General features: G+C 41.8%; 1 protein-coding gene across 3 annotated transcripts in view; it reads left to right on the top strand.

Annotated features, from left to right (window-relative positions):
• Window positions 1-14,633, top strand: part of LOC141128111 (ras GTPase-activating protein 4-like) — a 248,708-nt gene that overhangs the window by 208,818 nt on the left and 25,257 nt on the right. For all 3 annotated transcript variants that reach the window (XM_073615193.1, XM_073615194.1, XM_073615195.1), the window contains exons 13-14: window positions 9,557-9,749; window positions 12,311-12,448. In XM_073615193.1, the coding sequence (XP_073471294.1) occupies window positions 9,557-9,749; window positions 12,311-12,448 (331 nt within the window). The remainder of the gene's footprint in view (window positions 1-9,556; window positions 9,750-12,310; window positions 12,449-14,633) is intronic.

The following is a 14,633-nucleotide window of genomic DNA, read 5'->3' as shown; positions in this document are numbered from 1 at the left end:
GGCCCAGGGTAACCCCTCCTACTACCAGCATGATTCTATTTTTTTGCTAGTGTCCTAGGATGATGTATGTGTTCTCATCAGCTCTGCTGTATAAGGCTAGCATATTTCTTGCTAGCACCTTTGTTTTTTAACTCTTCAGTATTTTTTTTTCTTCATACAAGGCTCTCTTCTATATTGCTGCTAGAACTTGTCTCTTACACTGCAGCTATCAGGTGTGCCTGTCCTCAGCCTGGCTAATGGAGAACCCCATTCAGATCCCACTGAACTACATTGTGGAGATAGTCTAGAAATGAACTTCAAGTACTGGGTTCCGTGTGGGGCACTTTTCAGGCTCCTCACTGGTAAACTTTAGCCATGGAGGGGTTGATTTACTAAAGCTCTAGAGTGTAAAATCTGGTGCAATTCTGATTAGAAAGCAATCAGCTTCCAGTTTTTTTGTCAAAGCTTAATTGAACAAGCTGAAGTTAGAAGCTGATTTGTTATTATGCACAGCTGCACCTGATTTTGCACTCTCCAGTTTGTAAATCAACCCCGGAATGTCTTGCACGTCCTTATCCCTGGTGCTTTTCCTGTTTCTGAAGACTGGTTGGTTGGAATGAGCATTCAATTACATAGGTTGCTGTGTACCTTAAAAAATTGCTGTTTTTTACCTGTTTTGCTGCAAGAAGGAGTTAGGAAACTGAGCGCTGATGTAATCCACTGAGTAGAGTGTCACTTGTGTGCAGTTTGCTCGAGGAGGCATGCTGCTCCTACTTGCAAAAAGCTATGTAGAACTTTGATCTTCAGTACATTCCTGCTTCTTGCCTCCAATTACTTTGGTTATCTTCATCCATCCAACCCCTACCTTTGTCAGCTGGTACTGTTACTAGGTCTACCTTACTGTCATGCAGTTGCAACATGTCTGATTCTAAACAAAAGGGGGGACAGTTCTACATACTCCACTAACAGATCCAGGGCTGCTTGCCCTCTGCTCCTAAAGTCTATTATGTCATCAGAGTCATTTTTACCTCTGTAAGGTGTTGCTAGTTCCTTGCCCTTTTGCTTTACTACAGTCATTCAAGGCTTTATGGCCCAAATCACCCATTTATTCGCTGACTTTGGTTGAATTACCTACAGCCTTGGTGTATTCTGATTCATTAGTCGCTGAGACTCTGATTCTGAATGGCTCTTGTCTTTGATAATGAGCCAGCCCAAAAGAAGTTGCAGCCCACTGCTATCAATCTCAAATAAAAAAGTGTGTTTCACTCTGAAACTAGAGGATGAGCCTGTTGATTCTCCCAATGCTGTTTCTGGTCTTGGGTGCTTTAATGCCCCTAAAGCCACAAAGACTTTCCTATTGCATCCGCTGTTCTAACTCTTTCATTTTCAGAGATCGGAAACACCATGAAAGCTCATTATTTCCCCCAAGGGCTAAATAAACTTGTACCTGATGAAGAGCATTTTGCACATAAATGGACTACCCCCACTGTGAATCCAGCAGTGTCCCGCCTTTACAAATTTACTACCATACCAGTGAAGGATGTACCTGTCTTTAACCACTTCAATACAGCGCATGTTGAATGACAATTACTCAGTCATGCTACACTATACCCAAACAAAATTTGTATCATTTTTTTCACACAAATTGAGCTTTCTTTTGGTGGTATTTATTCACTACTGGGTTTTTTATTTTTTGTGCTATAAATAAAAAAAGACCGAAAGTTTTGCGAAAAAATGCCTTTCTCTTTGTTTCTTCATAAATTTTGGCCAAAATTTAGGCTGGGTCCACATATGAGCACGCAGCGGCTCATAGCAGGAGTCCGGTGCGTCCTCGTTCACCATTTCAGGTCCGATTTCAGACCAAGTTGTGAGCTGAATTCGGACCTGAAACAGACCAAAAGATGCACAGGACTCCTGTGCAAATCGCACCGGAGCTGCTGCGGAGATGTGTGAACCGGCTCCATAGAAAGCCGGTCACAATCTCCTGCTGTGTGGACCCAGCCTTATACTGCTACATATCTTTGGTAAAAATAACCCAAATTACTGTATATTATTTGGTCTTTGTGAAAGTTATAGAGTCTACAAGCTATGGTGCCAATCATTGAAAATTGATCACACTGAAGGCCTATCTCATTTCTTGAGACACTAACAAGCCAGGAAAGTACAAATACCCCCCAAATTCCCTCTTTTTGGAAAGTAGTAATTCCAAGGTATTTAGTAAGTAGCATGGTGAGTTTTTTGAAGTTGTAATTTTTTCCCACAATTCTTTTCAAAATGACATTTTTTTTTTACAAAATTGTCATATTAACAGGTATCCAAAAGTGTCCAAAACACATTCTGCTACTCCTCCTGAGTATGGCGATCCCACGTGTGTGAGACTTTTACACAGCCTGGCCACATACAGAGGCCTGACATGCAGGGAGCACCATCAGGTCTTCTATGAGCATAAATTACACATATAACTTCATGACGGCCTATCACACTTTTGAAGGCCCTGGAGCACCAGGACAATGGAAACGCCCACAAAATGACCCCATTTTGGAAAGCAAACACCCCAACGTATAGAAAATGAAAATGCATTTTTTTTTACACAAAGTTGTCCATTTATACAATATTTCCAACATATAGCATGTACATAGCAAAAATTGCACCCCAAAATCGATTCTCCTATTACTCCTGAGCATGGCGATACCACATGTGTGAGACTTTTACACAGCCTGGCCACATACAGAGGCCCAACATTAGCACCTTTAGGCATTCTAGGAGTATAAATTACACATCTAATTTCCTGAAAACCTATAATTTTTGAAGGCTCTTCATATTTCTAACACATAGCATGTACATAAATTGTACATCAAGAATTAAACTCCAAAATAAATTCTATTGAGTAAAGGGTAAAAAAAAAGTATTACCTGTGGTTTTAGTAGTGTACACAGAGAAGAGCATTGGTCCAGGCGGCAGGCAGGGATGTGCTTAGCGACAACAATAGTAATTATCCAGGCAGCAGGCAGGAATATTGTTTATAGTCAGTACGGGAATATTGACAGCACAGCCAAAGCATTTTTCCATAGGAATTGTCCAGGCAGAGACAGCCAGCGCAGCCATAATATTGGTCCTGGTACACTGTTACCTGCAGACACTCATTATTGTACCGCTCTCCAGCCCTTCATAAACATACTTGCTACAGCTAATTATTTCTATAGTACAGGTAGCAGGCGGAGGTGTGGTAAGTTCATGCAGCAGGCAGAGGCGTGATGGCAGCAAGTCAGCAGCAGGCTGAGGGCCTCAGTCAGGTAAGCACCCAAGCACAGGGGCACAGGGGTAGAGACTTCTCCCACCCAAATCTCTATGAAGCCTCCGGACTCCAGACCCTAATCCCGAAATTCGGAGAAAACTAAAAAATGGGTTTTCTCCATTCGGAAAAACAATTCTGGAGCCCTTCACATATGTGAGACCCCTGTGTACTACAGTAGCAGGGCAACAGATCAGTCCTAGCGGTAGGCAAAAGCATAGTCGATAAAACAGGCCAGGGTAAGTTCACGCAGAAGCAGTCTAAACGGTAGGCAGAGGCATAGTCGAAAAACAGGCCAGGGTCAGTTCCTGTGAAAGACAGTGGAATGGCTATTTGAGGAAGCATGGAAAATGGTCAGAACAGATGATAAAATGGGGAAATGGTTAAAAATATGGGCTAATATTTTAGGGATGTGTGCTAAAGTCAGAAGCATTTACCAATGGAAAGGCCAGGTTGGGAGGGACACTGGGGACAATGGTAGCTGGTATTTCTTCGAAATCCTCTTTTGCTGTATACACAACATCTTTTTTGGTGTCTTCGGCCTGCTTTAGATGGTGAAATGTCCGGGAAGTGACGCTCATGAAGTCGGATAACAGTATCAGAGCAAAGGTTTTTTTTTTTGGGGGGGGTCTTTGTTTATAGATGAGGGATGTGACAACGTCTTTAATGAATTTTAGGAAGGGGGTGTGGCTTTCCATGGATTTGGTGTAGATTATGTATGCATTATAAATGGCCAAATGAATGAGATAAATTTCTACTTTCTTGTACCAGAAACAGGACCTCCTCATTGCCAAATAGGTCTGAAACATTTGGTCATTGAAATCCACCCCCATGTAGAGATTGTATTCATGGACGCATGTTGGCTTTTCAATGGGACCTCGTCTTCTTTGAACCTCAACTGTAGTGTCATCATGGATGGTGGACATCATGTACACATTCCTGCTATCCTTCCACCTCAAGGCCAGCACTTTGTTGCTGCTCAAAGTTGCTTTTTCCCCCTTCGCAGTTTTTTGTTAACTATGGATTATGGGAAGCCCTTCCTGTTCTTTCTGGAGGTTTTTCCAGTTGTGCCCATGTAGGCCGGGCACTCAGGGGGCTGGAGCTGGGAATCTCTTTCTTCATATATGCAGAATGCATACAGATATCCCGTGACTCTCTCACAAAGCTTATAAAATCTTACTCCATATCTGGCCCTTTTGCTAGGAATATATTGTTTTATTCCTAGCTGGCCTGAAAAGGGTACCAGGGATTCATCCACACATATATGCTGATTGGGGACATAGAGTTCTACAAATCTTTGGGGAAAAAAAATTATGAGTGGGCGAATTTTACATAATCTGTCATAATTTGGATGATTTTGGGGAGGGCACTGGGTGTTGTCGCTGAAGTGAAAGAAGCGCATAATCATTTCATATCGGGACCTGGGCATTATGGCAGAATTATTGGGCAGGTGGTGGATGGGGTTGGTGGACCAGTAGGCATGTCCTTAATTTTTTTTTGTAAGCCCCGTGTTTATGGTGAGGCCCATAAACAATTTGAACTCCTCCAAAGTCAAATCTCTCCACTCAAACAGATAGGCATATGATGATTGGGGGTTGTTGGCAATATGCTGCTGGGCATATAGATTGGTCTGGTCCACGATAAATTGCAACAAAGTATCAGGAAAAAATAGCTAAAAACAATTAATTTCTGAAAAATTTGGGGTATTGGCCTGCACACCTGGCTGTGCGGTGAAAGGGGGAATACTTGCTGATCCTGAGTCGGAAGGCAGCCATGTTGGGTTGCCAAGAGCATCTGGGAGGTATGTAGCGGCCCTGACTCTTGGGGGATGTGACACTACAGTGCTGGTAGTTGGGGGATTTGAAATTCTTGTACTTGGGGGTGATACTGCAGCTCTGGTGCTGAGCCTGGGCATTTGATCTTGGGGTCTATCGCTGGCGGCAGCGCTGGTACTGGGCCTGAGAATTTGATCCTGGGGCCTATTGCTGGCAGCTGCTTGGTTTCCAGAGCATCGTGCCCTTTTAGAAGGGACCCATTCTTCCGCCGATTCATTTGCAGATCCACTGCTATCAATAGGTTCAAATCGGAATTGGAATTGGAATCTGATGAGAACTCCTCGCTGCTCTCATCAGTCATGGAGAGGATCTTGAACGCCTCCTCACTGCTATAAACTTTTTTGGACATGCTGCTGATAGGCTGTGCGATGGGTGGCAGGTGACAGTCACTGATGGGTTGTGCAACGGGTGACAGATAGGTGGCAGGTGATGTTCACGATAGGTGACAGGTGACGGTCACTGATGGGTGACATATGACATCACTGATGGCAGTCTCTGATGGTGACTGGTGCACTTTATGGGACTGATAGGTGATAGGTGGTGGTCACTGATGGGTGACTGATGACACTCACTGATGGGTCACTAACGGGTGACTGATGGGTCACAGGCGACAGTCACTGATGGGTGACAGGTGCACCGCTGACAGTCACTGATGGCAGGCTCTGATGGTGACAGGTGCACTTTATGGACACTGATGGGTGACAGGTGCACTTTATGGGCATTGATGTGGTGACTGTTGGGTGACGGGTGCAATGAGGGGAGGGGGGTAGGGTCGATGTGACAGGTTCTCTTTATTGTGTGGTGCTTTGTGTAATAGAATTCACACACAGATCGGTAATTTACTGCTCTTGGCTCTTCTCTCCTCACACTGGAAATGGTGTGTGAGGAGAGAAGAGCCGGTAACAGCCACTTACCGGTCTGTGTTTACATTTTGTGATCGGCTGTGAATGGATCACAGCTGATCACGTGGTAAACAGCCGCTGGCCATTGTCTGTTTACCATACTCAGTGACGGCTTGTGTTCCTGGGAACACGCCGCCACCGGCATACCTGTGCAGCGCGCTCCCATTTACATGCATGCTCCATGTCCAAGGAGGAAGTACCATCTGTGATCAGCCTTGACTGGATCACGGCCGATCACATGAAAAACAGCCATGCCCATTGGCTGTTCACCCCTGTCAGTGATGAGCTGTGCCTCAGGGACACACCGCCACGACAGTGCAGGGCTGCGCGCATCTGATCGCGCATGCCCTGTTCGAATGGGCCGACGTCATGTGTCGTCCGCCCAGAACAGTAGCCGCACCGCCCCTCCATTATTTGATGGTGGGCGGGTGGCAACTGGTTAAAGAGCCAACTGATAAGTGGTTAAAAGCCCTCTCTAGAACTCTGTTTTCACTGGTGGATCCTGCTGTTCACCCCAACTTGGCTGATTTTACTGTGCCAAACCATGGCTGACTGATAAAATTATCTTAATAATCTTAGTAATGTTTTTATTACTATTGCAGTTGATCCCTTGATTATAGAACACATGGAGTAAATGGCTATAGCTTTCAACTTTAGTTGTGACGGTTAGCAGAATGCTTCCAGATTTTTCTCCTGCATGGGTTAAAGTGCAGCATCCGCTTCCAAGAAGCATCTGATGACCTTTGGGAGACAACATCTCTTCGGATCTACACTTGATACCATTATCAAGGATGCTACTGGTGGCCAAAACACCCTTATTCCTCAGCAGAAGAATTGGGAACAAAGTCTTCCCTCTTTTATCTGTTAATAAATGTGCCTTTTATTTCTCCACTCCTGCGCCCTCCACATCAAGACCTCCCAAACTTTACTCCCAGTCTGGAACTCAGTCTGCCAAATCCTCAGACAAACCTTCCTCATCATGAACGTGCATCCCACCATTCCAGAGTGGGGACGTTTATAAACCTTTGGTGACACTTGGAAAGCTTACATCTTAGATGCTTGGGTGCAAGAGGTGGTATCTCTGGGATATAAACTGAAGTTTTTCTCCCTGCCCCCTTTCTGTGTCATGGCACAAATTAGCAGATATCCATAGAGCCCTCTGGGGTCTTCTGGATCAAGGTTGTCTTTGTCGGAATGGTTTCAAGAATTTTACTCCAACCTCTTCATCATTCCTAGACCATGCTATTTTGGATCTCAGAGCTCTAAATGTCTTTATTTGAGCTCAGAATTTCTGCATGGGTGGGGCCTCTACACTACAAGTTTGTGGCCCTGACCTTGGGCCTTTCATCAGCACTTTGGGTGTTCACCAAGGTGCTGGGCCCAGTATTAGCCTTACTTTGCTCTTTTGGCATCTCCATTGTGGGATACTTAAACAACTTCCTGTTAAGAGAATAGTCAGAGCAGAATCTGATAAAGTAACTTTGACTGTCCAGACATTACAGGGGTTTAGATTGTAAATTGTCACTTGGAGTATCAGGGTATAGTCTGAGCCCACAACTCAGTCCAGAGTGTTTCTTCTATAGGAGACTTTCCAATCTCAAATTAAAGCCTCTAGTCCATGTGTTGCCCGACTCCACATTTGTATGGGTCTTGGGCCTGATAGTAGCCTTTGTCGTGGCAGTGCTTTTTGTGCAGCTTCAATCCAGACTCCCACAATGCAACATTTTGTCTTTTTGAGAGTCCCTGGACAAATTGATATGTTTGGCACCAAGGACCAGGTTGTCCTTGGCCTGGTGGCTCAGGAATCTAGCTCTGGAATGGAGAAAGTCTATCCTTCCTGTATCCTGGAATATACTCATGACAGATACTAGTCTGACTGGGGAGGAACACCCTCTTGGTGCAGGGGATTGGGTCTTTTATGATTTGGCTGTCTATGCAGCATTGGATCATTCTGCTGGAAGTGGCTTACATCAACCATTGGGGAGAACCCAGAAATCTCACCACATCATGAGTGGTTGACTGGATCCTGTCATAGGCAGAACTTCATATTCCCACCTTGTCCACCCTGTACTGTACATACATGAATGTGATTCAACATCAAATGGGACAGGTTTGTGTCCAGGTGCAAGGATACTCTAGTGGAATGTGGATGCTCTGGTGGCTCATAGGATCAGTACATCCTGATGTATGCCCTTCCTCCTCTAAAAACTCTTCCTTGTCAGCTGTGCAGGATCGAGACTAAGGGCGTTTTGGTGATCTTCATTGATCATTGCCCAGGCCCAGGAGGATGTGGTATGTAGTAAAATCCTGTCAGATACTGCGTAGGCTCTGCCACATCAAGATCTTTTGTCTCATGGACTAATTTGCCATCCTGCTTTACAGTCAGTGGCTTTAACGACATGCTGGTTGAAGCCCAGGTTCTGAGCGAAAAGGGCATATCTGAATATTTAACTCCGGATGCTAAAACCCTACTTCTTGCAAGGTCTATCATCAGACATAGATGGCATACTTCATTTGGTGGGAGTCTTACGTGTCTACACCAGGACTTTGTGGGACAAATCCTCTACTTCCTGCAGCTGGGTCTAGACCAGAATTTAGCTTTTTGTGCAATACAGAGCTTTGTACAGGGAGTTTTTCATGTAACGCAACCCCCCCCTTTCCCGTTCATTGTCCTGTGACCCATTCCAAATGAATGGGCCGCCTTAAGGCAACACACATAAACACAATGCACGTTAATGCAATACAAAGAATGGCCGGGCCTGTATGGCCTAATTTCCAGTTCTATAATTATATGTCCATTTAAACATCAAAGGTAATCTTAGGTTAGGATTATGGATCACGGAGGTGGGTGTCTGTGAAACACTTGGTGTAGCAGTACTTTATAGCTTGTCTTCCATGAGAATCTTTGGAATAATCAGTGTGATGTTGTTGCAACAAGTTCCAGTCAAGTCACGTTTGCCACTTTGTTGTCCTGTATATTTACTTTATGGCTTTGGTCCATGCAAAAATCACTACTGGACTCCACCTCCTCCTGCCTGATAAAAATTAGCACTCTGGAGTTCACAAGCAATGTAACAAGGTAATAGGTGGAGGAGAGAGACAGGTGCTGAACAGGGATAGGTGGAGCTGAGCAAGGAGAGGCGGAGTTGGACAGGAAGAAGCAATATGAAGATATGGCTCAATATTCTTCAACAACATGAATGTCAGTGCTTCCTAATTTCAGGAGAGCGATGAGTCGACTGGTCACCCAGTGTGCAGGGAGCAGTTGGTCACCTAAACAGAATGTTTGCATGCTAGGACCGTGCTAAGGCAACTTTTGAACTATTGGTAGTGAAAGTTAATGTGTCAGACTAGAAAGGAAAATTTGCAGATTTAGTATAGTTGCATTAATGCATTATCTTCCATCTGCCTGGAGTTCAGTTTAAAAATAAGAAATCCCTGTGCCCGTAGCATCCTGGAAACATGTCCTTATAAATGTACTGTTTTCTTACATGAAAGTTCAAATCCTTATTACAGTTTTTACATTTTTATCCTGTTTCCCTTCCCAGGTGCTCGGGGTTACACCGGATCCAGACTGAGAGTGAAATAATTCTGCAGAGTGCTCAGTGTCTCCAGTCTTACCTGACTGATCTTCTTATAGCAATAGCCAAGTCAGTTAACACTTGTCCAGTTACCATACGAGCTACATTCCGGCAACTCTACAGGCGGGTGGAAGAGTGTTTTCCAGAGAATAAACATATGGTTTGTAAAGACAGTTTATCAGGGCATGAATCTGTTTGAATCACATACTTTTCCAACAGACTTGCCCACGTCATCATTAGGAATTGTAATAATGAGTATTTATATTTATCATATTTAACTGTCACCTTAAAACACATTTGATGCCTCTTTTAACCAGCTAAGCACCAAGAGCAGCCTTTCTTAAGCAGGGTCCAGTGGAACCTTGGGTTTCTTCTGGAGATTTCTAGGGATCCTTTGAGTGGTGAGAAGTGTAACAATAGGATTTCTTTCACTGACCAAAAATGTAAGGGCTCATCTCACCTATTGACCACCAGTGTAGGGGTGCACCTCTTCTCTTGATCACCATTGTAAAGAGAAACTTTTGCTATGATTTTAAGTGTAATGGGGTGCACTTTTATACTGCTAATCAATAAAGAGGGACTCCAGTGACCACTAATGCACTAATACATGTTTCGAATTTGCCTTTACTGAGAATTCTTGCAGGACAATAAACATAAAATACTTTAAAATGTACATTAAAAATAATTAAATGAATACATATTAACAAAACAATTTAAGCACAACAAATCCTGCTGTGAAAACAAAAGATGGTTTTATGCCAAAAGAAAAATTACTTAATACAATGGGGTTGATTTACTAAAACGGGAGAGTACAAAATCTTGTGCAGCTCTGTTTAGAAACCAATCAGCTTCCAGGCTTTTTCTTGTCAAAGCTTAACTGAACAAGCTGACGTTAGAAGCTGATTGGCTACAAGGCACCGCTGCACCAGATTTTGCACGCTCCAGTTTTAGTAAATCGACCCAGTATGTCATTACTGAGAGGAAAATAAATCTTAAAAATCCTGCCACTACACCAGACATCAAGGTCAAGAAACAAACCCACACCAATCATGCATGCGGCTCTTCAAAAAGAAGATACCAAACAACAAAAACTACGGGAGTAAAAAGGACAGTGTAAATAAAAAAGTTACCCATCCAGAGACAGTTTACCAAACGAAGGTCTGATATTCCTCCATGCCCTTCTCCGGATGGCATTTTTTTATTAATCTCAATGTAAAGGGATACTACTACATTTACTGTCCTGCCATTATTATTTTGAAGTTAGCCATAGATGTATCGAAATTTGGCCAGTTCAGCAGGGACCAGCTGAATTTTGATCCATGTGTGGCCACTTGTGCTCTAATGATCGACTTCTGTCAAATGTAATGTTGGAAATGTTTTCCCTCAATCGGTCACTGCAGCAGAGGGTCCCTGCTGTCAGAATACAATGTTTTAGTGGGCAAATTACTCCTTCTACCTTGCTTACGTGGATAGAGGAAGCCATTGTTTTTTTTTTTTTTTTTCATTTTAGAGTTTAAATAAATGATGATTGCTAAAAGTAAAGCTGTTGTATAACGGAGTGTTAAAAATGATCTGCTCTGAGTGTCAAATATGCTAAGTACACCTTATTACTTATTCCTTTAATAATATATCTACAACTTACTGATCATTCTACTGTACCATAATAATGTTAGTAGAGGTTCTGTTCTCTAAGACCCCCAGGTTATTTCAATTTAAAAATGTTATGAAAGGCTGATCTAGAGAGTTATATAGTTTCAAGAAAAATGTGAAAAAAGGATATCAAATCTTTGTTTTCCAATATTTTGGAAAGAGATATTTATTTGTTCTTGTCCACCATTTTGAAAGTGTAATTTGGGCACAGGGTGTTAATTTATAACTGTAAACATAGACATTTGATTCACCTGTGCTATCTTATTTTGTGTCAGCTTATCCGGTTAAGCTTTTCATTTTGGCTGTATGTTGGTGATGAATGTTAGCTAGTCTTTAGCATTGTGTAGAACACCGGCACATAGAAATGGCCTTTCCAGTAAAACAGTGGAAAAGCCAATGACGGCATACAAAGTGTAGTATTCAGTAACAACCAATCAGATTTCACTTTACTGATAGAGCAGGGAAAAATGAATCCTGATTGATTGACAAAGGTTACTTCACTTGGGATACTGTTTTTGCCCTTGTTGAAATCAATATAACAAGCAACAATACACATTTGCTTATAATGAAATAGAATGAAGCAACAAAAATGGATTTTTTCACACTGCAACAAGGACAGCAAGAACAGTTTATTTCTTCAACAACAAAAACGAAAAAGAGTTTTGCACCGCAATAACCAATCCAATTCCATGCATTATTTTCCCTGCACAAATTTCAGAATCACCAAGCAAAATTCTGATGGACCAAGCTGGGCAAAAATCTAAAATCCCATTTACAAAAAAAGTATAAAATATGATTTTTTTTTTCAATATGTCTGGAATCTACTAGGAACAAAAAAAAATATTTCAAGGGCTGGATAGATATTGATGAGATTATTGTATAGTTGCTGATTATTGGCACTGCAGTGTTTTTGTTGACTCTTTACGTGGTGTATATATTCTTGTAAATACACTGTTTACAATGTTTAGCTCAACACTCTTCTCATTTATGTGTTGTACTAGTTTCTGTTTATACTAAAAAGACCCTGGTTTAATACTATTGGTAATTTTGTTGGTGTTTTTTGTTTTCCAGAATGTGAAGTTTATTGCAGTTACCAGTTTCTTGTGTCTTCGGTTTTTCTCTCCTGCTATCATGTCTCCTAAGCTTTTCCATCTCAGAGAAAAACACGCAGATGCTCGGACCAGTCGGACACTGCTGCTCTTAGCTAAGGTAACATCTGTTTATATCACATGTGATGTAGAGAATGTACAAAGGTTGCTTTCATATTGCAGTGCCATACAAATCAAACTATAAAAAAAAATAATAACTGGACTATTTAAATGTACACCAATAAAATTGTGGTATTAAGCAACACATGTAATCTGTTAGCAAATGTGTCTAGTGCTGTATTTAGCCTTGTTCTAATAGTGAATAAAGGTTGTAGTGTATTTTTTGAAAGATTATATTCAAAGACAGACAAGTGTAGGAATCAATCAATATAAAATGTCAACTTATCACTGTCTGATGCTTTGTTTTATATTCACAATAAAGAAGAAGAAAACATTTTGTGTAATAAAGATTTTGGTATATAGTCAAAAAGAAGTCAGTGTTATAGTAACCTATGTCAGACTAAATATATGAAATGATTTATTTTAGCAAGCAGCAAACTAACTTTAAAATAATCCCCTACTATCCTCTGGAGTTGTGGAGAAATGTATCTTCAAAATTCATGACAGGCACAGAAATTGCCTTTTCCCTAATTTTTTTCTGGTTGCAGTGACTCGGCAGCCTTCTAACTCAATCAAACAGCACATGCTGGACTGAAACCCAATTTTAGTCTCTGCTGTGAGCTTTGAGCATGAACTACTTCAGGGTGTCTATATTTAGTCAGGTCATTCATGACTTGATTTAAAGATCTCTTACTGTAAGTTCAGAATATGCAAATAATTACATTTCTATAGTCTGGGCACAGTCCCTCTAATAGTGGCCAGCAATATTAACCATTTAACGACCGCCCAGCACAGATATACTGCAGCAAGGCGGCCGCTCTGTGTCAGATCTGACACTTTCGGGTCTGGGGTGCTTATCACACAGCGGGAGCCCAGCGGCAGGTACCGCAGACTCGATATCCGCCGGCATCCGTCAATTACACAGGACACAGGCAGAACGACAATTTGCCTAATTTAACAAGGCAGATTGTCGTTCTGTCACAAGGGAAGGCATTGATCCTGTGTTTCTGCTAAGCAGGATCTTTGCCTTCCCCTAGTCAAAACACCTCCCCCAGAGTGAGTGAGCACAGCCTAGGCACACAGTTAACTCTCTGATCACCCCTGATGTTAACCCCTTCCCAGCCAGTGCCATCAGTATAGTGACAGGGCATATTTTTAAGCACTGATCACTGTATTAGTGTCACTGGTCCCCAAAAAGTGTCAAAGGTGTCAGTTAGGTGTCCGATTTGTCCGTCACAATATCGCAGTCCCGCTATAAATTGCTGATCGCTGACATTACTAGTAAAAAAAAATAAAAATAAATAAATGAAAATATCCCATAGTTCATAGACGCTATAACTTTTGAGTAAACCAATCAATATACGCTTATTGGGTTTTTTTTTAATCAAAAATATGTAGCAGAATACATATTGGCCTAAATTGATGAAGAAATTAGATTTTTTACATTTTTTTATTTAGTATGTTTCATTCAAATATTGTTTTTTTTTTCATAATTGTCGGTCTTTTTTAGTTTATAGCGCAAAAAAAAGAAAAAAAAAACAGAGGTGATCAAATACCACCAAAAGAAAGCTCTATTTGTGGGAAAAAAAGGACAAACATTTTATTCGGCTACAGTGTCACACTATCGCCCAGGTACACAGTGGTGTATCGCAAAAAATGGCCTGGTCATGCAGGGAAGTAACCTTCCAGAGGTCAAGTGGTTAAGGGCTGTGAATATGGTATCAGAGTTAGTTATATCTTCCCAAACAAGGTTTTCATTCATGTTAGTAAGGTACTTTGTGGGCCTGATTACTTTGACTTATGGTGGTAGTGGTGGAATTGTAGAGTGTGTGTGCTGTTTACAGGTGTGACAAGATGGAAAACTTGGGGTTTTTGCAATGATTTGCTAGCATGCTAGTCAGTTTTGGAGGACACATGATGGAATGAGATAACTCACGTAATGATCAACACCCCCTGTTTTTGTACCTTTGGTACCACTGTCCAAGTTTTTTCCTCTGTGCCTCCTTACTGTAAGCTTGTTGCCTTGAAGGTACTAGTAGGTTAGGTTCAGGAAGAGTGTGGCATATTTATATGTTATTCAGCACATAGGAACACCACTGTAAGTGACACCAAACTTTTTCAACATCTAATCTTTTGACAGTTGTACAGTATATTGTATGTGCAGGACATTGGTAAGGGTGTGAGGA

The sequence above is a fragment of the Aquarana catesbeiana genome, linkage group LG02 (assembly GCF_042186555.1).
Source record: "Aquarana catesbeiana isolate 2022-GZ linkage group LG02, ASM4218655v1, whole genome shotgun sequence".
Lineage (NCBI taxonomy): Eukaryota > Metazoa > Chordata > Amphibia > Anura > Ranidae > Aquarana > Aquarana catesbeiana.
Note: the sequence above shows the minus strand (reverse complement) of the source record. Positions and strands in the feature narration are given on the sequence as shown.